This window comes from Apus apus, chromosome 1, assembly GCF_020740795.1.
Source record: "Apus apus isolate bApuApu2 chromosome 1, bApuApu2.pri.cur, whole genome shotgun sequence".
Taxonomy (NCBI): Eukaryota; Metazoa; Chordata; class Aves; order Apodiformes; family Apodidae; genus Apus; species Apus apus.
In genome coordinates, this window is record NC_067282.1 from 61494541 (window position 1) to 61521232 (window position 26692).

The following is a 26692-nucleotide window of genomic DNA, read 5'->3' on the forward strand; positions in this document are numbered from 1 at the left end:
TCTCAGAGGAATATTTTTTTTGCTTGACACCAGCTGCTGCCATCTCTGTGACCCTGACACGAGCCTTCCCTCTCCACCCAAGCACAGGCAGATGATTGTTTTTTCTTGTACCAGGCGTACCTGCTCCGAGATTTATCAGCCAGCACCTGAATTACTTCAAATCAGGCTCATTCATTCATTCATTCATTCATCAACGTCACCAGTTCTTCAGCAGTTAGAGCTGACATTTCCCAGCAATAGCTTAGCCGACGATGACTCCCCAGTCTCCGCGATGCCAGAAATGACTGACGAAGAACGAAGGCCTGGCAGAAAACCTCCTGACCCACCGTGACTGCAGAGCCTTGAGGAAATCTCCTCCCCCCAAGGCCACAGCAGCCAAAGGGCGGCGGGTCTCCTCACGGAGAAAAAAAAATCTTCGCCTCAGAGCTGCGGAGAGGAGTTAAATTTCAGAACAAACCGACTAAGGGGTGGAGTGCGGGCGAAAGGCTCAAAACACACTTATTTGGGAAGCGGGGGGATGGGGGGGGGGGGCAGCAGGCCCGGCGGCGGGGTCCCCGCCGCGCTCCCGGAACGATGCGCTCGGGGCGCTGTTTCCGGGAGGGGCGGCAGGACGGGGACGGGTTTGAGCGCGGCACCGGGGGCCGGGCCGGGCTTGGCGGGCGGCGGAGCGGCCGGGGCTGCCTCCCTCGCTCCCTGATTCCCTCCCTCCCTCCCTCCCTGCTTCCCTCCTTCCCTGCTTCCCTGGGCCGCGCGGGAGGATGAACCTGGAGCGGCTGCGGAGGCGGGTGCGGCAGTACATTGACCAGGTGAGGCGCGGGCCGCGTCTGCCGGGACCGGCGCGCTTGGCCCGCGGGCTTCTCCTCAGGGAAAGCGCTTCTCCGCCCGGCTCCCGGGCCTGGGGGGCGGGAAGGGGGGGCGGCAGGTGCCAGGCTCTGTGAGCGGGCCGGGGGGAGTTCGTTCTGCCGTAGCGCCCCGTTTCTTCTGGGAGAGGAGGGCGGGGGCTGCGGCCCCCGCGGGTGCCGGGGTGTCTGCCCCTCCCGGGGGCAGGCCCGGGGCGGGGTGGTCGCGGCTGCCTCGTCCTCGGGAGGAGGAGGAGGAGGAGGAGGAGGGAGGGAAGAAGGGAGGGGAGCGGCGGGAGCTGCCGTGCGGCCGCGGCGTGTGTGCGGGGTCCCTCCCGCGCGGGCTGGGCCGCGCTGCCCGGTGACTGCCGCCGTGACACCCGTGGGGGGGACCCGTGAGGAAGGCGGGCTCGTTCTCCTGCCCGGATGGATTCAGCAGCTTTTGTTGCTGCGGGGCAAACAACAACAAAAAGCCCGACCGAAAACACCACGGGAAAAATGCGTTAATAGATGAGATTAAGCGTAGCGCGAAGCTGCTCTGTTACATTTCTTGTTCCAAGACTTCATACTGGCATCGCTACAGAGAAAAACCCATCCCTTCCATGAGCACGAACATCTGTGTGCGTGGCCAGCAAGTCTGACTGCGAGATTGATTGGAGAGCTAAATGAATTTGGTGAACGTTGTTGTTTTGTTTTGCAGTACTCATTTGAGTTAAACTGGTGTGCCAGGCTGCTTTGCCATGCAGCTGTGCAAACGCTTGTGCAGTTCTGAGGAGGGGGCATCAAGAGGAACTGGAAACTGCTTCTTTGTACTATAGTCAGGTTTTTGTACTGTAGAACTGCTCAGCAGAAGCTGTAGAGTGCTCTGTAGGCCTTGGGTGATGCCCTTCTTCTGTGGCACTGAGGGATTTATTTAAAATCCAGTTCCTGTAGACAGCTATTACGTATGTGGGGGTTTAGTGGAGGTTTTTTTGGTGGGGTTTTGTTTTTGTTTATATTCCTGGGAGTACACTTTGAAACCAGACTATTCTCCTGGCAAATTTGCTGGGCATTCTTAATCCCCACTGAGTAGGAAATGTGGGTGCACAGGATAGAAAAGACCACTTAGGTCATGGAGTGTTGTGCTTTGTGGTGACTAAAATACCATTAATGTGTGTTTCAGAGAAGTCTGACAAACCTCTAGTCCAAAAGCACAAAACAGTCTCTTAAGACTGTAAACAAACTCCACAAGTGTAATGTTAAGTTAATGTCAAGTCTAGGTAAAGGAGCAAAAGGCTTTTCTAGTGTTGCAAGTCCTTGCACTGGCAGAGTATCTGTGAAATGTCCTGCAGATCCTGAGAAGCACATTATGCCTGACAGCACAGAGAAGGATAAAAAGGAACAGCAGTCAACCCTGCTGATCTTGGAGAATAATCTCAGCCAATTCTATGAGGTTTTGCCGAGCACCCTAAATCTGATGGCAGCCTTAGCTGAGTTGGTGGGACATACCTGCCAACTCTGCTTCCATTGAATCTCTGGTTGCCACCAGTCTACTCCATTTCACTCACTTCTTCTGAACTGCAGACTTAACAGTGAACCTGTGCGTTCAAGGATAAGGGGAAATTCACACAGGGATTATGGTTTGTGTGAGGTTAAAGCATCTTTACTGCAGAATGACAATTTCTTAATCAGAAATGGTGCTGCTGAAGTTTCCTGAAGGAATTTATATTTTTTTAATACAATATTCTCTTTTTTTCTAAAATGTAGCATTGGCTTTAATTGGGAGGAGGGGATTCTTCCTGCTTTTTCAGTGGTAGCAAATCAATTAATGACCTGTTGCCATACTTATGTAGTGTGTGCCTTTTGGTCAAAGATACCTGCATTTTATTGAAAATAAATTAACAATCCCATCTCAAGTTACTTTTTTATATCCCTTAGGAGTTACAGTACTGGCCCTTTTAAATGTTGGGGTTTTTTTATCTTCTAAAGATCTCAAATGTGACCATTCATTAGAGAGCACAAGTGTATGATACTAAATGTGAACGATGTATAATATATTTTCAATTAATCCAGGAAAGCTAACTCCAAATAAATACTAATTGTTTCTATCATGTTTTTACAGCAGCAGTATCAAAGTGCCCTGTTTTGGGCAGACAAAGTAGCTTCACTGTCTCATGGTAAGTACATTGTTTTTCATTAACTTCTTTATGATAGTATTCTGTCTTGGTTTTGTTGTGGTTTTTGTAAAGCTCTGTGGCTAAATGTTGGAGTTACTGAGTTTGGTGTAAGTGCTTTTCTGTCATCTTTGGAATGCCATTTTTCCAGAGCAGGGCCAGTCTTCCTTCCATTTCAGACTTGGTGTTAAAATTAATGTTTGGTCAAACCTAAAGGTTTACATACCTTAAGAGACAAAAAATAAGAGCTATGAGAGACAGTGGTGTTTTCCTGCAGGATTCGCTGCTGCTCAGAGTGACATAGAAAGCAGATTGATGCAATGAGTTGGTGCTAGTAAACTACATCTGCCTACAGCCATGGTCCGTTTGCACTTCTTAAAATGATTCTAGGGGCCTGATCCCACAGAAACTTTGGTTGCCAAAAACGTGGGAGAGTACTAAGCTATTCTTCTGCAATTTTATCTCTGAGCTGCAGAAGTCTAGTGCTTTCACTTTCGCCGTTGTTAGGGTCCCACTGATCTCTTGAGAGAGGCAGTTCTAGGTTGGTTTTTTTCTGCCCTGTGTCCAAAGGTGGGGTGACCTACAACTGCCCTTTTGTTTCTTGTTAATATGGATGTATCTGGGTCACTCATCTTTCTGATGACACACCTTTAGCATGAGATTCTTTATATTCACTGTCCAGTGCACTGTCTGATGTCTTTTAAGTTAAAATCTGGGGTATTTTTATTATAATCTCTCATTGATAGGTTTTGTGTGTTGTTATACACATACATAAATACATATATATCAACCTTTGTAACTCAATGGGATGCAAAAATAGGGGAAAAATAATTTTCTAGTGAAGCAAAAGTGAATATTCTGTATAAAAGTGTTAAAAGATTTATTATAAATTAATTATTTGTAATTTGTTCTTTAATTTTAGAGGAACCACAAGATATCTACTGGTTGGCCCAATGTCTTTACCTAACAGCTCAGTATCATAGGGCAGCACATGCCCTTCGATCACGTAAGTTGGATAAGGTAAGTAATTTTAGTCAAAGACTTACTACTGTTACTCTACTTTTAAACCTCTGCTCCTAACCACAGAGAAGAATATTTTTGGGAAAAGTAGCTAAAAATCTGCATGATGTGTTTTGTCTGAACCAAGTATAGCCCTGTATTCAATTGGTCAGATTGAAACTCTAGTCCCCAGTTTGGGCCAGAGAAAACAAAGGGTCCAAGGATGTAGTTGCAGCAGGAATGGGAAGGTGTAGGATCACTTCAGGTGTAGTTGTTTAAATTGTCCTTCCACTCTGCTAACGACTGGTGAAGGCAAGAGTGAAATCAAGTGTCCTTTGAGAGTTTAGTAGTAGAGAAGGTATTACAGACTTAGTCATTTTAGTCAGAAGAGATTTTTTAAGATGAAAGGGATGATGAAGCCATACACCTGAAAAAGGAGAGAGCAAAAGGGAGTCTAGCATTGTAAGTAAATGTGTTCATTCTTTAATATCTCTGAAACTTCTCTTTCAGTTATATGAAGCATGTCGCTACCTTGCAGCCAGATGTCATGTGAGTACACTTTTTAACCTCTACTGGAAACAAACCAAATTAAATCAAAGGTGTCTATGTTCATTGGAATAACAGGTTTAAATTCTGTGACAGCTGGTTTAGTTCTTGCCTTCAGTATGGTTGCTGGAGTATTCTGAAGAAATCCAACCAACCTTTTTTTCCAGGGAGGAAAACACGCGTCTAATATTTTGTGGGGAAAGAATATGAACAATTTCTGTCTCATCTCTTGATGTTTACATTTTTTTATGGGTTGGTGTTATCTGACCAGAGGAGATGTGATTTATGGTTGTATAAATATGGTTAGCAGTTCCATGCTTCCGTATAAAATGTGATACATAAATAGTAAAATGCAGTGCTTTCACCAGAAAACTGAATCAACTGGTAGATTAAATACAGACATTTGAAATAGAACAATGTGCTGCTTCTAGAATAAGATCATTGTGTTTTATTAAAACATGTACTGACTATTTTTAGAAGTATATCTGCTTCTATGGTTGCGGAATGCTGAATAACAGACTTTTCTGTAGGTGTTAATACGCAAAAAATCATAAAATTATAGATGGCTAGTAAAATACTTGGGTGTAATTGTAAAAATACTTATATCCAAATATGAATTTTCATGCATGAAAAACCTGCTAATAAGTACTGGCTGTTACCATCTGCATCTTTGAAAGGCAACACTCTGTTTATTGGTGCAGATGTTTCAAACCCCAACCTTTTTTTGTTTGTTTGTTTTTGTTTTTACATGCGCATGTTTGGCTAGTATGCTGCAAAAGAACATCAACAGGCCCTGGATATTCTTGATATGGAAGAGCCAATCAACAAAAGACTTTTTGAAAAGTACTTGAAGGATGAAAGTGGATTGAAAGACTCTGCCACAGACTGGGAGATGTCACAATCCTCTGTAAGTGACATTTTTTAACAAATATATTTTATAATCAAGGAAAAAAAAAAGTGTGAAGTCAGTGATTTTACAGCTGTATGAATCTCTGTTTAAGCCTGTTTTTTTGGATAACATAATTTTCAAAAATGCTTAATTGTTCTTCTTTCAGTCACAAGTCATGTGTTAGTTTGCCTGTATGACAATAATTCAGTTTGTAAAAATGAGGAGTGCTTTTCAACAACTTCCCATAAATTATATGCAGACACTTCACAGGAAGTTCATGATTTAGCATTGTTTTTTAGAGTCTCTTAGCTCTATGTTGCAGTTTCAGCCTTGACAATGTAAACTAACATTTCTTATAATTGGGCTGCAGGTTCTGAGATAACAAAGCAAGTTTTTTTCTCCTCCAGTTATTTTTAATGAAATATTTCCTTAATCACTCAACCGTTTTTTCTCAGTAGGATATTTCTAATAACACATGAAAGTTATGTGATGTGAAGATGGAAGTTTTTGAAGCTCAATGAAAAAATTCTGTGTAGGCACATAGTTAAAAGGGATCAGTGCCACACATGTAGGTGGAAGAGTCAGTGGAGAGTCTTTTCTTTTGGAATTTGGAACTGAAGTCTCTTAGCTGAAACTCCAGTGAAGGGGATTGACAACCAACATTTTCTGTGTAAGACTGAAGTAGCAAAATGGGTTAAATCATCTTTTGAATGCTGGTGTTAGAGGGCTTAAGGGAGAAGTGGATTAGACTGAGTTACTGCAGGGCATCTTAGTGGGAACATCTAAACTGCTGCTGAAGCAAAGGAAGAAGTCCTCAACTTTGGCTGGTTATACTTGCTCCCTGTTTCATGGTACTCTGGCCCTGGTGTTTGGGTGGCTAATTATTGAACTAAATCAGGAAACTCTTTTGAATGAAGAAACACAGCCAAATAAATTCATCAGTCCTTACCTCACAAATGCTCGTGAAGCAGAGAGAACTACTGCAGTAGGTATTGCTACAAGAAACTTAGATTAAAGTCCTCTTTAAGGAATGTATCTTTTTCAAACTTAATTTGATTAATTTGCACAGATACTAGTTAGAGAGTAAGAATGACTGATGTCTGAGCTGGTAACAAGATTACCATTGTAGCAGCAGCCCCCTGGGTTTTATTGGCTGTTAATACAACTATACTCATGATATAGATACAATGTGTGTCAACTTTCCCAAATAACTTGCTGACACTTGTATAGCCACCTGGTAATTGAACACCCATCCACGGAGGTTTGAAAGAACATGTTAGTTATTAGACGTCTTAGCAAAACTTTAACTATGGTAATAATCTTTCACGACTTTAATTTCTGAAACATCTGTGTTTTGACTTGAAAAGAAGGATATATTTTTCTGCTCATAGTAGTTGAGTCCATTGCTTTGGCCTTTTTCATGTTTATTGTGGTGATTCTTGTCTTGCATTAAGTATCTGGTTTATTAGTCAACATAGTGAATTGCTTATGGAAGTGGTGGTTCCTCTGTACTGAGAATGGGGAGAGTTTAGTATAACTAGCTTACAACTTAGTATCAGAGAGCTGGATGCCAGAAGTAGAAAGGATAAACTCTAACCCTTCTGCTTATTTCAAGCATGTGTTTGTTTGGCAGTAGATAACCTGACAAAGCATTCATTTTTTTAAGATAGTAGAGCCAATATTTTCCTTGAAGATGGTGCTAGAAAACCAGGTTTCATCATACATGAAATGCTTTTTACTTTTCAGGGAGTCCATTTGATTTGTGCTCAAAACCAAATTGCAAACATTGATTCAGTCTTTGACCTCCAGCCCTGCTTTTCCACCAGATCAAGAGCTCTATATGCCTTTTGCGGGGGAAGATCTACGATGCTTTGGATAATAGAACCCTAGCAACATACAGCTACAAAGAGGCCTTGAAGCTTGATGTTTACTGCTTTGAAGCATTTGATCTTTTAACATCGCACCACATGCTCACAGCACAAGAAGGTCTGGATAGCAGTATTTCTCAAATACAGACAAATTTTACCTGCTTTCTCAAGATGCCTTTTTTTTTCTGGATAAAAATTAAAGCAATACTACGATTAGCAGACTTTAAATGTTAAGAATGGGAAATGTATGAAATGAGTTAAAATTTTAATCTGACCAAATTTAGATTTTACTTTATTTTTTAGTCATGCAGTGTTCAGGATTAAAAGAAACAGAGTAACCCAGCTGTCCTGTTTGTTAGCTCCAGAAGTTCTCCTGCCCTTTGCCTAGCCTAAACAGTGTTTTTCCTGTGTTCTCAACATCACAGTCTTTGAATCCACAAAACCCTACTGGTGTTTGCTTACTTATAGTGGGCACTGCTTAATATAGCATTCTTAGTGATGAAGTATGACATGTAAAGTAAATAAAAAGTGGTGTTTATCAAAGTCATCTTTATTCAAGTGTATCTGAAAGTGTAGAAGGAAAAATATAAAAATTCCATTATTCATTTCCATAATTAGTAGTATTTTCTGTTTTAGTGTATTTGTGCTGTTATCTTCCTTGCAATATTGGGATAAGCATCATAAAAGTCTTTGCATCTCTAGGTTCTTAAAATGTTGGATCTTGATATTTTTTCTGTAATATGACAACTTCTTTTTTTTAATTCACATAGAAAAAGAACTTCTTGAATCTCTACCTCTTAGTAGACAATGTACAGAAGAAGAACAAGAGTTGCTTCACTTTTTATTTGAGAATAAATTGAAAAAGGTAAACCTTAAAACTGACTAAAAAACTGGAGAATGGATTGAAAGTCTGAACTTCAGATATAGATTTTCTCAGTTCCCATTTATTCTGAACATTAGAATAAATAGGGGCTTTGTAGTTTAATTTAAAATGGATGATGCGGTAGATATCTCTTTATGGGAGGGGTATAATAGTGTTGTGTAAACTTAATCTCTGGTGTGGTGACAACTTGAAATTTTGCTTTTTTTCTTTTAGCTTTATTTTTTGACAAACTTCTAGGTGGGGAAAAAGAACATTAATAATGGATGTAAAATGTCTGTTACATAAAACAATAGGATATAGCAACATTTTTCCAGGCTATTTTTTTTTTTTTTCGAAGATAATATGAGAGCACTGAAAGCCAACTATATATTTTTCAGTATTCATTTCCACAGGCTGTGCTCAAGAGAGTGATACTGACAAGCATCTTTCATGTTCTAAATGAACTTTTAAGTACATTAGAAAGAACAATTTTACCAAATGCATGTTTTATGGAATCATAATAGAATCATATTAGAGAATGGTTTGGGTTGGAAGGGACCTTAAAGATCATCTAGTTCCAACCCCCCTGCCTGGGCAGGGACACCTCCCACTAGACCAGGTTGCTCAGAGCCCCCTCCAACCTGGCCTTGAACACTTCCAGGGAGGGAGCATCCACAGCTTCCCTGGGCAGTTTTACAGACTTTCAGTTTAAAGCAACACATTTTAAAAAGCTTAATGCTTCTTTAATATTTTTTTAGAACTAAAAGTAGTAATAATTACATAATCTGATGTTTAGATTGGTTGTTGTTTTACATTTTGTCACTTTTGTCTTTCAGTATAATAAACCCAGTGAAACACTGATTCCTGAATCAGTAGATGGTCTCCAGGAAAACCTGGATGTGGTGGTATCCTTAGCTGAAAGACATTATTATAACTGTGATTTCAAAATGTGTTACAAGCTCACTTCAGTGTAAGTATACAAACCAACTGTGAGGTTGTTTTTCTTCATATATAGTGAAGTTTAATTGTTATGCCTGGATTTATAGTGAATATCATTGTTTAATGCATCGACATACATAACAATTTGATACAAAGTTTAAGGTATTTAAAATGTGTAGTTTGTGTCTGGCAAGACACATTATTTCTATTAAATGTAGCAGAAGTACCCAAAGGAAAACTCATCAGTACTGTGCTACACTTCCTTTTGTCCGTCCTCTTCCTTGCTCTGGTAACTTCAGTTTTGTGTGTTCTCTACCTACTGTTTTAGCCTTCAGAATGAACAGATTTGGATGAATTTGTTAGTTAGGCAGTATGATTTTACATTGATTAAATGTTGTATTAATTTTGATGTGCAAAGCATTGCATATTGGTTGTTACCTATCCCAGGTGTACACTGCTGTTGTCAGATGGGTCAGAACAATAACATGGATTGCTTCTCAGCTGCTATCAATCTGAACACATGGTTGTGGAGCTCTTTTCCTGCTGCTCTGACAACTGCCTTTTCAAAAAAACTGTATGTTGTGTATGTGCTGCAGAGATTGAATATTAGCAGTATAAAATGGAAGATTTTTTTTTTTGGTGGTGGTCTTTTTTTTAAAGTACAGCTTTTTCTTAGCTAAAGCAAGCCATCACTGTGTAGAATATCCTGTGGAACCGAGTACAGGCAAGATTTTTGGGAAGGCTGTAGAGAATGCTGACAGTTACGGTGAACTTAAACATCTGAGTAAAATCATGATCCTGTTGAAATAAATTGCTCCAATTAAGTAAATAAAATTATACTATCACGTCTTTCTTTCTGAAACTTAATTGCCACATCTTGTCTAGCAGAAAGTGGCAGAGTAAATGTCTCCTAAGGAGGAGACTATCACAGATGCCAGAGCTTGGAAATGAGAGTCTGAGAAGTCCAGGTAACTTCGAAATTTTAGACTCTCTTCCAGAGAGACAAGAGAGAATTTAAATTTTAAATACCTTGAACTATTTTTAAACATTAACTGAACTTTTAACTGTTTCAAGGTGTACTTTTCAGAGAATAGAGTTACACTGTTGTGCTTCTGATTTAAGAGGTTCTATGAATAGATTTCAAGCCATCTTTTTTTTTAATCTGTTTACCCAATGCCAGTGCTTACAAAAAGGGCACATGCCTACAAGCCACATCCTGCGTGCAGACTGTTGTCTGTGAAACTACCTTGCATGTCAAAACAAACAGAAAATAAAAACTTAAAGCAGCTAAATATTTCTTGAGGCATACAGCTTAGTGTTAAGCTCAGGAAGTTGTGGACTATTGCTTCAAAGTTGCTGTCAAATGTATGGAAAAGATGAACAGAAATGTTGCTTGCGGTTTACTGGTTAAATTTGAATTGACCTGCAAACGTGCATTGTATTCAGTTTTTCTGCTTGCTTATTCAGCTTGCCAGAGTTTTCTATTAAGAAATTTTTCCTCTTCTATTACGTTATATTAATACTTATTTTTCTGGTCTGAAGCCTTTATTATGGTGTTAATAGTTACCTTCTAGTCACAAATAGTTTTCCAATGCCTAAACTGGCACATTACACACTGTTAAAGCAGCTTTGCTTATAAGAAAATGAAAAGCTTGAATTGTGCATTGCAGATATTTTTCTTTTTATTTTTTTAGAGTAATGGAAAAAGATCCTTTCCATGCAAATTGTTTACCTGTGCATATAGGGACACTTGTGGAGCTTAATAAAGCAAATGGTAAGAAACAATCTTTAATATGAGTCAAAAGAGGATTTTAAAGCTTTTATTTTAATAAATAATTAAAGATGCCTAGAAACCTCCTTCTGTACCATTTAAAAAAATTATATTTATTTTTCCTCTTACCTGGAGTTCCAAGGAAACAGTGGTAACTGGCAAAGAAGGGAGTTTCAGAGCTGACAGGGGCTGCGGGGAGTAGTTGTGCAAAGGGTCTTTATTCATTCATGATCATGAGTGTCACTGTATTTTAACCACTGGTTATATAGCCAGAAATGTGGTGAGCTTCTTTTCTGTTTGATTTCTTGTTTTGAGGTTGTCTTCCTCAAATATCTAGGTGGGTTTTTTTCCTGCTCAGCAACAAAATAAAATACATTAATTTAGACTAGAAGGAACTCTTCAGCAGTGTGTATGCTTGGGTGGACATGGTTTTTCCAGAATAGAAAAAATTACAGTTTTTTCTGGCCTTTGCTGTTATGAAGGCCTCTTTTAAGTTCAAACAAGTTAATAATCATGCAGCACCTTTGTTGGAATTACAGGAATAGCTTACTTGCAGCTGCAATGGCTTTTTCTCATTTCAGACTGCATATAAACATCCAAATCAAGTGAGGAACTTGAATGTCTTTAAAAGCAATTGGAAAATACAATAAGGAGCTCATATGATTTGCAGTCTCTCAAAGGATGGTGCATTGTATGTACACAAAGAGGTCATTAGGTGTACTAGTACTGCTCAGTGTTTAGTAAATGTACTTTTCAGTTACTTTACAGTTAACTGCATCTGAAAATGCAGCCAATGCTGATTTTTCTTCTGTCTGCCTTGAGAAGCATCTTGTAAATAAGTTGCTATTTTGTAAGCCAGTTTTCATATTTGATTTTTCTGAAGCCAAGAACCGACACAAAGTACTCCAGGAAAACCTCATCCATTTAAGAGCATTTTACTCTGAAGAAGGAGAAATTTTATGCACTGTAATGCTATTTCTCTTGAAATTGCATAGACTATAGAAGTGTTGCCCCGTATCTGATTGATTACTTATGCTGTTATTAGAAAATCTGTAGAAAGTTATTCTAATAACTAGAATTATTATTTTATTAGAAAAGCAACAACTTAGAATTATTCCATTTATTTGCTGTTGTCCTATTTTCAGCATATTTATGCAGAGGATTCTACTGGCTAGATTAATTTCATGTACCTTTTAGATGTAGAAAGTTCAATAGTGTTTCATCTTGGCAAGATACATTTAAGTGTAATGTTACAGGCATTTAATTTAATGTAAATGAATGACCTAAGTTGTTGCAGAATTCTTCAGGAGTGGGATGTATAGCTGCTTATTTATGTGCTGTGAAGACTGATGGGTTGGGTGGTTTGTTGTTTTTTTTATTTAATTGCAAAACTGCATCTATTTTGAGGCATTGCCACTAAAGAGAGAATTTTTTTTTTCACTTGTGCATTAATAACATGAGGTGTTCTGGATATTTTGTATAGAAAGGTAAAGGGCTTGAAACATGTTTTAGCACATTCTAATTTTCTTTTCTTGTTTCTTTCCACTATGTAGAGCTTTTCTATCTTTCTCACAAACTGGTGGACCTGTACCCAAATAATCCTGTAAGTTGTTCTAAGCCTTAATTACCAGGTAGCTTTTTTCTAAGTGAAAGCATATAAAAACTGTATTGTAATAGTCAGTTTGAGCAACAGAATTAAAAATCTGTTTCTGGATGGAGCTAGTAAAATTGTTCGCTCCTTTTACTTTATGCACTGTAGTTGTCTTACACCAAAGTTCTTATTTAAAAAAATAAAAATAAATGTACCTATAAAGTATATCCAGTGTGAGATATTAACTTTGAATAATGATTTAAAATAAATTCTGTAGTGATAAATGTATATGCCTCTCTGAGCAACCTTTTCCAATATTTGATCACCTTCACGGTGAAAATTGTTTTCCTTTTACTCAGTCTGAATTTCCCATGTTTCAATATGTACCCATCTCCCATCACTGCACTTCTGAGAAGAGTCTGGCTCAGTCGTCTGTATTCCCCACCATTAGGTAACTGAGGACAGCAATAAGCTTTTCACTCATCTCTCTCTTCATGAGGCTGAACAAACCCAATTAGAGATGTAGATGCCAGTAGTTACAGCTCATCTGTAATATTAATATTTTAAAAAGTTGACTGATTTCAATGAAAATCTTTCTAATGTCTCTGATTATAACCTGTTCCTCTGTTTTGTCACCTGTGGTGATATTTCACTAAAAATCAGTGTGATATATCTAATAATAATCTATTTTTATTTTAACACCTAGGTGTCATGGTTTGCAGTAGGGTGCTACTATCTCATGGTTGGCCACAAAAATGAACATGCCAGAAGATATCTCAGGTAAATTACTCTTTTTTTTTTCCCAATTTTCCTTAGCAAATCTGTTGCTCACTTGCTAAAGAAATATTTAACATTTGTGATTGTTTGTAAGCTCATAAACAGAAGCTTTCATGAACTGCTTACTACTAAGAAATGCCTTTTGTTGACACCCTTTTTTTGGTGTAGCAATTTAGACCTCAGCCTTCTAGATGCTTTAAAAATGACATACAGACTTCTGTGGAATCTCTTTTGGCAGTCACCTTCCTGTTATGTGCAGTTGCTTGTGCTGCCAAGCTAACTACAGCTAGGCATTCAAGCCCCAGCTCTTAGCTTAAGAACACCCAGGCATCCTGTCAGGTTCAGGTTACATATCTTACAGGGAAGAGTTAGACAGAAAATTATAACATTTGGGTATCAGAGAGAAGAAGGTGGACAATGGGGAAAGCTTTTGAAGAGATCAAAGCTCTGTAGGATATAGAATGGGAAGACGCAGATTTTTGAATATTTGAAGTTTTGTCCCAGACTGTTCTCTAGGCCCTGTGATGAGAAAACACGTTTAACTGTGACAAACGAGATACAGACTAAATCTCCATGTCAGAAGCCTTTAAGAAAAGATTGGGCACATTTGTCATGAGCTATTCAGTTATGAATGCCCTTGCCTCCAGATTGAGGAAATACCCTGCAGAGCTTTCTAATATTCATGTCAAGTCCATCTTCCTATAAAGACTCCAGGTTGCAGTCTAGATGCTCAGGACTGGAGTGACTTTTTATGTACTTGTCTGATGCATAGCAACTGTTTGTGATTTGACAAATAAATACTCTTGTCTTCATTAAGGCTAGTACAATTGTGCTCAAAATTCAGCACACAGTTAAATCTAAGAATTCATTTGGTATTTTTGTATCCTACATGTGAAACCTTAGGTTTGCTACAATGTATTTCTTTTGAAATGTATAACTAGAACTTTGTAATACATTATTAGTCACTACTAAATTTTTCTATATTCTGGCCAAGTCACTTATTACATAATTATTTATGTGCAGTAATATCAAATAATTCCTGCTGTCCCTGAACAGCAATAGAAATAATACATTGAATTCTTGCAAATGTGTGATACATTAAAGTACTAAATAGTCTGTTGAACTTTTGTTTACCAGTGGTTACCACTGGTCATTTCAGAAGAGTATCTTGATAGCAATGCTATGCCACATAGTTCAGTATGTGTAGTCATCTGAAGCAGATGAAATTTAATTTCAGGTGTGTTTGCTTGTGACCTGCTCTTGTTTTTAGCAAAGCTACTACACTCGAGAGAACCTATGGACCTGCATGGATAGCATATGGGCATTCATTTGCAGTTGAGAGTGAGCACGACCAAGCAATGGCTGCATACTTCACAGCTGCACAGCTCATGAAAGGGTATGTCCAAAGTGTCATATTCAGAAAACTAAAAATGAATAAATCATTAACATTATTCCATAAATAGTGTAGAATAATGACCTAGATCCCTTTAAATAGTAGGGATACATTTGCAGCAATTACCTGGTAGAGACAAAAGGAGTAAAAACTCAAATATTTTAATCTGCATTATTATTGTGGGTTTTTTTGAGTTCTAAAGTCAAGATTTATATTTAGGTGAACTATGTTCTGCCTGAAAGTTCTCTGAAATGTGTGAATCATGTTTGTCATACCAGGTCCTAAACTGGTGTATAGTAATACCTTGAACAGTTGTTTCATGCTGTGGAGAAGGCAGTAAAATGAGTAGTTGACTAATCATGTCATATTGTGTATAAACTGTTATATTTGGTTGTAGCTATTGGTAAGTGTAATACCTTTATTATTACTTCTTCCATGTTCCATTTGTAAGTGAAATGTAGAAGGGTACTAGGAAAAAAAACCCTCAGAACTAACTTAAGCACTGAGAAAATACATGTAATCCAGAGCAAGTTACAGTTACGTATTGGGGTGCAAGTTCTTCTCAATAACTAACAGAGATGTAAAGTCTTTTAAGCTGCCGCTTTGGTTAAAAGTCCATTTAAATCAGATTTTTACTTGGATGTACACAAACATATGCAAACACAGTTGGCATTTATTTATAGTCTGTGATGCCATTCCTGATAAGTGCATGGTATTTTTATTTTTTAATAGGTGTCATTTGCCGATGCTCTATATTGGACTGGAATATGGTTTGACCAACAACTCAAAGTTAGCTGAAAGGTTTTTCAGCCAAGCTTTAAGCATTGCACCTGAAGATCCTTTTGTTATGCATGAAGTTGGAGTGGTTGCATTTCAAAATGGAGAGTAAGCTTTCAAAATTAGATTAAATACAATCTTAGACATGGATTATTCTGAAGTGTAATGTTCCAATATACCTACTAAAGTTCTTTTATTGAGCTGTAGATTACAAAGTTTCTTTTGGTTCTGGTTTAGATGGCATTTACCATTAACTCTTGATTTCTATATTGTTCTTGTTTCAGATGAAACAAGGAAAGAATTTAATGCTTAAGGAACATGCAGTGGTTGATTATTATCTTGTGTGAGGTAGTTCCATGCCTTGAAAAGGCATCTGTCTGCACACACAAGTGTACAGATGCTATAAAATTTTGTACAGCAAATTATTTTGTCACCTCAGGGAGGTTCCAAATATAATTAAAAAAACCCACAAACAACAAACCTATCAGATGAGAGAACTCCTTTGTGAATATTCTTGGTTTGCTTCTGATTTTTTTTAACTTAGTCTTGTTAGCTCCTAGGAGCATGTGCAAAATATAGCCAAATTTAAATGACTGGTTTTTACAGCTAATTTCACTCTTACTATGAAGTAATGTCAAAACATTAGTATTTGTTATACAGTTTTCTCATACTGCTAATGAAAACTCTTCACTAATTTACTTTTCCCCCACCTCCTCAATTTGTAGCTGGAAAACTGCAGAAAAGTGGTTCCTTGATGCTCTGGAAAAAATCAAAGCTATTGGAAATGAGGTATTTTTCCTAATATCATGCACAATCTTAAATTTGTAAAATTTCATAAAATTATTTTAACATCTTCTGACAAAATATGTTGTCCTTATTTTAAAGTAGAAGCAATGCAATATAAATTTGACTTCAAAACTTGGGCCATCTACTTACAGTTGTGTATACTGGGTTTTTAGATTGAAATCATCACACATTTTCTTCAGTGCTACAGGAAAAGGCAAAAAGTATGATTCTTTATGAAATTAAAAGAAAGTAAGTGTTAACTGGAGCGTGGAATCCAGATTTCATCCTCAGTCTTGGGTCTCAGTAGAACAATGATTCTTGACCTAGAGGTGGAACTGGGTGCACATATGGAGATGGTTTCTACCACCTTAAGCATGAGCCATTTCTTGAATTATGTCCACTTTTGTTTGGACACAATCCTGTTTTCTTGCTAGCAGATAAACTCACTGTGTGAGAATGGGCCCACAGATGCTTAACTGATTTCCTGAAAGTAATCAAAAGTAATCACTGGCAAAAAAGCTTGCCAGGAAATGTGTTTGTAGTTTTCATGCTTTTGGGACTCAAAAGTCAACCATTATAACCCTGATTCCTCAAATACTGAAACACATGAATGTGTTTGTGTCTTGTCATCTTGTCTAAAGAAACACATTGTACTAGAGTAACTTAAGATGCCTTAATGAAAGTCATACTACCTTGTGACAGGCTTCTTGTGAATTTTCAGATGGATTTTCTTGATTTTTAGCTTAAATTTTGTTAATGAGGACAGCACCTCATGCTTCTGTAACTTGTTAACAAGGCATCTCCTATTGAGATAATTGCTTCTAATACAATATAAACCTTATATAAAGTGGAAAACTCTGAAAAAACTATAATCTTCACATGAACTGGGCACACATTCACTGAAACAAACTGCACAGATACTAATTTATACATTCACCAATATATAAATAGGGTTGGTCTGTTAAGTTAAAGCCACGTTGTTCATGTGAATACCACAAACTTCATAGATCAGGCTTAAACTTATGCATATGGCTAAGTTGTTTTATGTGTGGTGTTTTTCTTGCTTATTGGGAAGTACTAAGTAGCAATATATCTATTACACACAAACAGAAATTTAGAATTGGAATGGGAAACACCTAAAATAACTAGAGATTCAAAGATACTCCTACATTGTTATAAATCACAAATCTGCAATGCAGTCAAGTCCAAATGTTTTTTAGTATCAGCAAAAATTGTTTTAAGGATTGTATTGGCTCAGATTGTCCTATGTGTGCCTTGTAAATGAGCTAATTTATTTACAGCAGATAAAGAGACTATGGAGAAGACAGTAAAAAGAACTTTAGTATTTGTTATTCTTTTACAGGCACAAATTTGGGGGCTGTTCAGTGCTCCTAGACTGAGAGACTTAATGTGATTTTTAAGTAGCAAACAAATTTTATTTTGTTTTACTATCATTGATCTTTTCAAGAAATTTAATTTGGACAATGGAAAAATTAGTGTTTAATTAATGCTTTGATATTAAATGTTTTCTCAAAAGAAGTGAAAATGCTTGTGATATTTGCCTGGTCATGAATTAATTGCCTTGTTCATTTGTATGTTTGTTTTAAAGTAGTCAAGATTCAGTTACAATCTGGGAAGGTGCAGTTGTTTGAATTGTTGCATTACTTTGCAGGTAACAGTTGATAAGTGGGAGCCTTTATTGAACAACTTAGGACATGTCTGCAGAAAACTCAAGTAAGCAGAGAGTATGGGAGCTACGTTTATCTGGAATACTACACAAATGTGTTTTCTCTTGGTCTGCTTATTTATGTCAAGGTTATGTACCACATGAGAGTAGTGTAGAAGCAGCTTTCTAAGAACAAGATTCCCTAAATCAGCTTGGGCACATAAATACTTTAATCACCACTTATATCCAGTTTACTACACGCAACTCAAAAGCACTTCACATGAAAGCTCTTCTTGAACTGTTGATTCTTATTAGAAATTTGGTTGTAGGCTTTTAGATCAGTATGTGATTCTGAATTCTAACTGGCTGCTGTCCTAGTCCTGACATAATGGAATATGCCCACTGATTTAATTAACATAAAAGTGGTTTTGTGACGATTGTTTGGCTCAGTGTTTATGGTTGTTTTTTTTTCTTGAAGCAAAATAATCAGTGACATTAACACAACAATAACATACTACTTTATGTAGTAAATACCATACTACTTTATGGTTTTTGAGAACACATTTTCCATTCTAGGAAGAGGAAAAGAAAGTGCAAAGCACATACGCAAGCTGTAATAGTTTTTAACATGGATAAGTACTTTCTCTATTTCCTTAATGTGATTTTTTTTTTTTAACCAGTGTTTTGTTTAATTGGTACTGTAGCTTTTTTTTTAGTGTCATGCTTTTAATTGTCCAATTGGTGTATACTGTAATTTTTGTTTCAAAGCTGCTAATGAGGATATGATTTGTGTAGATGTAAGTTGTACTTCTGCTTTGGCTTTGGTTGTAATTGCTTTGTGTTTCAATTGCCAATTAGTCTTAATTTTCATTATGAAATATGGATGTGTAATAGTTAGCCTTTCTGCCAAGATCAAACAAGGCACTGCTTTTGGAATCTACTCATTAATTTAATTGCAGATTTTTTTCAAATATTTATTTCAGTTAGAATTCCTCTGGTCCTTTTCAATTTCTACAGTAAGTTAGTGACTGCTTACATCACATTTATGTTCAGAAAGCCAACCTAATGTATTTTTACATCCTTGTAAATCATCTTTCAAGAAAATGAAGCTGAGAATTTAGGCAGCTGTGCATATGCTTTGACATCTTAAAAAATGTGTAATAACTTAATTTACTAGTTTTCATAATACATGCTATTGCCATTATGAAAAAACCTATTGGATATATGTCTACTCACTAGCATAATACATGGTTGAAATTAGAAAGCAACATATTAAAATACAGGGGTAGTTAATTGGACAGGTAAATACTATGTGTGAAAATAAAATTCAAATACTCGGAAAGTTTCTTGCATAATTTTTCTGCCTCAGTTGTTACTTAATGTCCTCATCATAATGTGTTGCTGTTTGCATAATGTCATTATAACTAAAGGCATGAAAAGTTCTCTGAAGAGACAACTACTATCTTTATTTTGAATAACTTGGTACTAGGATGTCAAATGTGACAAATCTCTCAGAGTGATGCCATAATACACATTTAATTCTTGTTTTATAAAATAATAAATGCAATAAGCAGTCTAATTATTGGATAATTTTCAAAGAATGGGTGGCTGTGTAAATAAGTGTAAATCTCTATTTCTGGTGGAGACAAAATGGAAGTGTTAAAAAGTGCCAGTGTATGGAGCACTTAAGGGTTGTGAAATTTCTGCCCCCGAGAGCTTTTCTCACTTTGAACAACGAGTGATTCAGTATCGCTCCTTCACTCCCCTGGGGAAGAAAATGGAAGCTGAAGAAAGCTAATGTTACAATGAGCAGCATTAAAGATCTAAAGTGATTTACCATATCAAATTGCAAAGATCATTTCCAAATGGGGCCTAGCTGTAGGCAGCTGTTTGGCTACATGAGGGGAACAGTGATTTCTCAATTACACCGAGGAAGAAAATTGTCGATATCCTTGAGTCTTTTGTGCATTCTATTCCATTCAGAATATAAAGCAATGATTTTTAAGTTCCTGCAGGAGTGCGTGCCACTGAACTAAGGAAAGTATCGGTATAATACTATAAAAACACATTTCACTCTGAAGCGAACTAATAGATTGTTCTGTATTTAACCCTAACAGGAAGTACGAAGAAGCACTGGAATACCATCGCCAGGCACTAGTATTAATTCCTCAAAATGCTTCCACTTACTCTGCCATTGGCTACATACACAGTCTCATGGGCAATTTTGAAAGCGCCATCGACTATTTTCATACGGTATGTAACTGGCTTAAAGTAATGTGCCGGTCACAGATGCTGTTTCATTCTTGGAACAGACAACCAGCTTAGTGTTTATTTTATATTCCCAATTCTGGGTTTTTTAAAAAATATTTTCTTTTTAAATCTTGCTAAGTTTTCAGTTGATTAGGAAAAAAAATGGCCACTTGGTGAAACTTCGTACTTGGATCCTTCTTTGTGTACTTACGTAAACTCCCTGTGCAGCTGAAATAGTAAAATACTTTCAACATTTGCCTTGAAGTAGAAATTTTACTGCAAGTGCAATATTTAAATATATGTTATTTTCTCTTGTCTCAGGTTTATCTTTATTATGTGATACTTGTATGTTATTGTTGCAGGACAGTTTTGGTGATTTCACATTTTTGCAAAGTAACAATGAATTTTCCTCAGTTGAATTTTCAGCATTGAAGTTGATTGTCTTGAATTTAGCTGCTGTTCTATTTACCTAGAAGGTTGTATTGCATGTATTTAGCTGTAATTACTTTAAGCATGTCTCAGTCTATTTTGATACAGATTGTAGCTTAGTTATAAGATATTAACTTCCTAATAGGTTTTAGAAACTTTATTTTAGTAGTATGTTATACTTTATGATTTGTAAATTATTCTCTGTCTGCATACATATTATTTTCTGGTTTTGTTTTTGTGATTTGCTTGTTACTTCAGCCAGTTCACAAGACAATACTACTTTGGTTGTGCAATGTTTTGCTTTTACAGTGAAGACTATGCTTTGATAGCACTGTTGAGCAACAGAACAAACTCAGAGTCATCGTGGACTTAAGATGTAAATGGTTTTATTTGCTACTAAATACTTTTAACTTTATTTTTATTTTAATAGGCACTTGGTCTAAGGAGGGATGACACATTTTCAGTCACGATGCTTGGACATTGCATAGAGATGTATATTGGTGATTCTGAAGCCTACATTGGTAAGACTTCCCCTTATGTGACTCTTAAAGTCATCAAGTCCTTTGAGAAAGACTGTCTACTATTACCTAGTTAACTTACAAAGCAGAGTATGTTTTGTTTTAATTTGTTTTTGTTTAATGGCTAAATTAGTCCTAACTTACCAGCAATTGCAGATAACCACTGGGTTTTTAAAGCATCTTGACAGTAAATTCTTACCAGTATAAAGAAACACTTTCCCATTGGAGGTGGTGGTGGCTTCTTTTATATACAGTATTGATTCGTGGCAGCTTAGAAACCAAAGGGAACAGGAAGAAAAACCAACAAATAAGGAGCTAGAAACTCAGAGGACTTGATTACAGCTAATGCTGCTGGAGAGAAATATGGGCAAGGCATTTTCAGCATGTCAAAACTCTGTTCTGTGGAGACAGGATAAATTTTTCTGCCTCCAAAAATAGAGCTTTACATATGGGGGAAAAAAAAAATGCTTCATAACACTAAAACATTATATTGCCATAGTTTGCAATACTCTATGGAAGCTTTCTGCCCCCCCCCCGAGAAAGCTTTTTACTGACATATTTCTACTTCATTGAACTTGGTGATTTATCTGTAATGAACACAGTTGATGTCCTGTCAAGCATGTTAATGAGGCTGAAGCCAGTAAAAGCCATCTGTGTGCTCTATTGCTTTTCCTGCAGATTTTTCACACAATTGAAGCAGATGTTTCTTCTCAATGTTGTCTTGCTCCGTAGGTAGATGGTTAACACATCTGGAAGAACCATGCAGCTGCGTGATATACATTAATGCAAACCATGCTGTGTGTAACTTAAACAACAACAACAAAAAAGCCTCTTAGAGAATTGGGAAGGGAACTGGCAATTACTTCTAATAAGACTTTTGAATCTGAGTTGTATGTCTTGAATTGTGCTTTTTTCAAAAAGGAGGCTGCTGGATTTTTTCAGAACCACTCTATTCAACTTCAGTCATTAAGCAGAAGCAGCTTTCTGTTGGTCTGAAAGCAGAGAATCATTGTAGTGTCTGGATAACAGTTTCTTTGAGAGAGATTTTTGGGAGTGTTCACTTGGAATAAACTAATGGTTTGCCTGTTTTCTTAGGAACAGAGATCAAAGACAAGTTAAGATGTTACGACTTTGATGTACACACAATGAAGACATTAAAGAACATAATTTCACCTCCCTGGGATTTCAGAGAATTTGACATAGAAAGACAAACTCTGGAAGAAAGTGGCATAGTGACATTAGAGACATCACATCAAAGGAAAAGTACAGATACCAGTCGCCCCCTGGAAGAAACATTTGAGATTGAAATGAACGAAAGTGATATGATGTTAGAAACATCAATGTCAGACCATAGTACATGACCATAACTACTGGTAGAGAGCTCATTTTGTCTAAGTGGAATAATATGTTTGTTTTAGCATTTTTGTTATGGTGTTATACTTTCAAGAATTTGCTATTTTTATATGAATTCAAACTACTACTCTGTACTTAAGACCGGAGGAATAATGCTTGCCTTAAGGATGATTAAACAGTAAACATGATGGACTGTTTCTACAGAATTAATCATACACGATGAAGTAAAAAATAAATTCACCTCTTTTTTTAAACTGTTTACTGATCCATGTGTCTGCCATCAGTAAGACTGTGAAGGTTTAAAAATAGTACTTAACATTTGCAGTGTTGTTAAATTGAAGAGCCAGTCTAATATAGTATTATTGTGGCTTCTGAATTTTCACCTTGTCTGTGAGGATTGCTTTCTTAGTAAATAGACCCAAAAAAAAATCCATAAAGATTTATACTTACTGCTTTATAAATACGTATTCCTTTAAGGAGCAATTTCAATGGTTTTCCATCATCTGACTCTTAATTTGGCATACATTAGGTTGATGACAAAGCTTTAATTAATGATGAAGCATGTTACGTTGTTATACTTTCTCAATATTATTAATTTCAGTTCATCATTATTCTTTATTGTATTACTGAAAAAGATCATTTACAAACTGTTTTTGGTAAGCTGACTAGACAACAAACTTGAATGGCATAAACTTGGTGTTACTAGTCAGTCTTACTTGCAATTAGTGTTAACAATAAAGTTGTCAGCCACAACGTGCTACTGTAGGGACCACCACAGTCATTCTCTTTACACGTAGTTGTTTTGTCAGTTCAAAGGATTAACTGAATAATACACATAAACAGCTTTTACAAGTCTCTGAAGTGTGATATTTTTTTAATGTTATTGGTTCCCTGAAAAATGAAGAAGTAAAGCCTATGTCTCTGAAACAGAAGAATTGATTTCTCCATCCACTAAACAGGATGGGTCTTTTTGCCTTCTTAGCATGAATGTTGAACGTGTTTTGTCTAAATTTTTTCCTTCTTGCCTCTTCCACATGTGTCACTGTGTGGGGCTTAAAATTAAAATCGTAATGCTACAAGCTGTCATAGTATTTTCTTCTGTGACTTCCAGGTACATTTTGGCATTTAATGTTTAGAACAGATTACCAGAAGTTTAGCAGTCCAGACTTCAATGTGAAGTACTTCAGGACTCAAGAAGTAGCAAATTTTCTGTAGACAAATATTTCTCATTTGTTTGAGTCAGCAAAATAAAATGATTGTCTAAAATGTAATTTCTAAATCATATCACAGTACATGTGTGTTAACATTAAAAAAAATATTTTTCAATTATACTTTTAGCATAAAACCAATTATGCTTGGTTATTGTGATATTATGTTCATCTACTGGGGCAAAGTATAAAAAAACCTGACATACTAGTGTGACTCATAAATAACTTCCTATACTCTTGGCACTTTATGTAACTAAGAGGAGAAAAGGGCTGAATCCAAGTACCTGTATTGAAAGCTTACTGTCATTTTTGCTTTCCAGCAGTCCCTCTGTCTTGATTTATGGTCATTTTAACTTTAAGACAGACAATGTTTACTTTTAATTTTGCCAATGATTGGATAGCAAAGAATGGGCTGATTCTGTAAACTTTCGAGTGTTTTGTTGTTTGGTTGTTTGGTTTTTTTTAATTTTGTATAGAGTTTTGCACAAACTGGAAAATATAAACTACTACTTCTCATCCCACTACATCTGTCTTATGGCTCATTAAGTTCTCAGTGGCCAGTTTCTGAATCCTAAAGGAATATACACTTAGAAACCACTACCTGGAAGAAATTGTTAGATGGGAACGTCTTAATTTATCTGAGGATTTTCATTAGTTGGTCTGAGCTACCTGCTAGTGAATAAAAATGTTGATTTGACTTTTCCCTTATTTGCCTACTGTGTCACTCAGGTGGTTTTTTGCCATGACTGATGATCTCTTCATTCTTTGGATTTTTTTCTGATAGTGCTCTCAGGAATCCCCATCTGGATCAGGGAGCCTGCATCGCATCCATGCAGGTCACATACATAGTTTGAATCCAGGGTATTGCCTGTTTTCCACGTGTCTGTGCGTTATTACACATGAACTCAAGTTCTAGACACAGCTGCTTTTTGAAAAATTCAGGGCTATCAAGAGAGGAAAAGCTAAGAGAAAAGTGTGTTTTAACAGCAATTGCACATGCTCCCACTGTTGAAATTAAGCTGGGTCCAGGAGAATCCCTGGCTTTCCTACAAACACTAACACAGAATTGCAGACAAGTCTGGTTCTATCCCAGTGACCATGGGAATTTTTCTGTGGTTCCACAGGGAACTGTGGATGCCCAAGTTGCCATTCCTTATGTCAGAACATATGGATTGGAGTATGTGTCCAGTGCAAAATTCAATAGCAATCCTATATTTTCTGAGATGTTAGGTGAATGAAAATGTTCATAGGTAAATGTTACTAGTTTTCTACTATGACATTGTGGCAACTTCTACATGGAAGTTGGCAAAAAAAAGTCTCCCAAGAGATCAGACCTTTTGTCTGATGTCAGGCTTGGGTTGTTTCCTTTTTCATAGGTTACTACTATTTCCAATTTAGAAAACAGTTGAAGAGATTGATAAAAGTTAGTATTTCCTCCTGCAGTCTCTAGTTATGACCTGATGGTATGTCAGCTCTGATGACAACACTGGTTTATAGTGTTTCTGCCGGTAAGAATCTACTTACCCCTGTGCTAGTTCCTCAGTTGTGGTAATACAAATGTTTGTGGTTATGCTGTGGATCAAATCGAGGAACTGCTCCGGTGTTTACAAATCTTTTCTCTATCTGATCAGTTCTTGGGCTGAAAGACAGCAAACCACTGCTATGTTAGTGTCACCAGTGGGGCAGAGTGGTAGCAGCTGGAAGAAACAGTTGGAACAGTGAGAAGGTGCTTTGCTATGAAGGCAGCGTATCGTGACACTGCACTCTGGCAAGTGTTTTGTCAAGGTTTTTTGGCTAGCTGCAGCTGGCCTTCATTTATTGGCATTGAAACTTACGCAGAAGGAAGCGTGTGTAAAGTGTCCCGGATTGTGAATCACTTCCTGGTCATCAGAGGAATTTGTGATGTGACTTGGCTTGGCTTGGCTCCCACCCCTTTAGGCAGCTACAATTAGGTTAGAGCTTCTGAGCTGGTTGATGATGTGTGTCTCTCAGACAGGACTTCAGGGAAAGTTTCTCTCCTTTCTTTTTTATTCAACCTTTTTATCTGCTCTTGTTCTGTCCATATCCTTGTCTTTGCACCAGCAGCTCTTGTGCTCTAGTCGTCTGTATTTCCCAGCATCTGTCCTGCTTCAGTCCTGCTCTTGCCTGGACTCTGCCTCCTAGGCAGTGCTTGGTGCCTTCCTGGGTTATTCTGACATTCTAATTTTCACCCTGGCTCTAGTTAAATTCAGTATTGTCCATGTCCTCATGAGGTCTTTGGTTATTAATTTTTGTCTGACTTGACCTCAGGGTTTTGATTTTTGCTTAAAGTCATTGCCTCAGCTGGCATTGGCCACTGGGTACAAGGATCCAGGACTTCATCAGGTTGAGTAGCTTATCCTTGTGTCCCCAGAGGAGACACCCTCACCCTGTCACAAACCCTCATCTGTTGCAAGGGTCAGTCTTGTGGAGTGACCTGGCTGTTGCCTTAAAGGTTCTTAGAATGGTTTTGAAAACCACAAGGTATTTCTACTGCAAATGGCTCCAACAGTTTCTTCCCAGCTAATATTGCCCAAAAGATCTGAAGAGGAATAACACACTGCAGAGTTTCCTTGACCAATGCCACTTTGCCAAGACAAATAAAATGCCAAGCATCTACCGGTATTTGACAAGAGCCGCTGGGGTTGATGCAAGAGACCGGAGCATTTGAGGCTCTACAGGAGAAAAAGAAGCATCCGAAATTTGGGAAGCCAGCCAGAAGGGCAGGGAGACACCTGAAGCCTGCACGGCCCAGGAGGCGGCGGCAGGCGGAGCAGCCTGCTGGCAGGCGCTGCCCTTCTCGGTTGACAAGGTGCTCCCTGCAGGCACAGGGCTCCGGGGACGACGCAAGCACCAAGTGGCCTCTTCCCCACCTTGCTCTCTCCACAGGACCTGGCTGGCCTTGGGGCCCTGCGCGCCGAGCCTTGGGCGTCAGGTCGGGCTGGGACTGTGCTGCTGCGGGAGACAGAGGGAGCCCGAAGCGGGCCTGGGCACCCGGGCGGGAACGCACTGGCCCAGGCCGGGGCCCCCCGAGGGGCAGGGGCGCAGCTCCCCGTCCTC

At 37.8% G+C, this 26692-nt stretch overlaps 1 protein-coding gene across 1 annotated transcript; it reads left to right on the forward strand.

Moving 5' to 3' along the window:
- The first annotated feature begins 652 nt into the window (after positions 1–652).
- On the forward strand, positions 653–24135 carry CDC16 (cell division cycle 16). The gene is made up of 18 exons (XM_051634615.1): positions 653–806; positions 2941–2995; positions 3915–4012; positions 4502–4540; positions 5304–5444; positions 7253–7412; positions 8065–8159; positions 8993–9126; positions 10790–10869; positions 12420–12469; positions 13164–13237; positions 14505–14630; positions 15360–15512; positions 16130–16193; positions 17863–17924; positions 19974–20109; positions 20966–21056; positions 22149–24135. The coding sequence occupies exons 1-18, from the start codon at positions 759–761 to the stop codon at positions 22412–22414; spliced, it is 1872 nt and encodes a 623-aa protein (XP_051490575.1). The 5' UTR covers positions 653–758; the 3' UTR covers positions 22415–24135.
- Positions 24136–26692: the final 2557 nt, after the last annotated feature.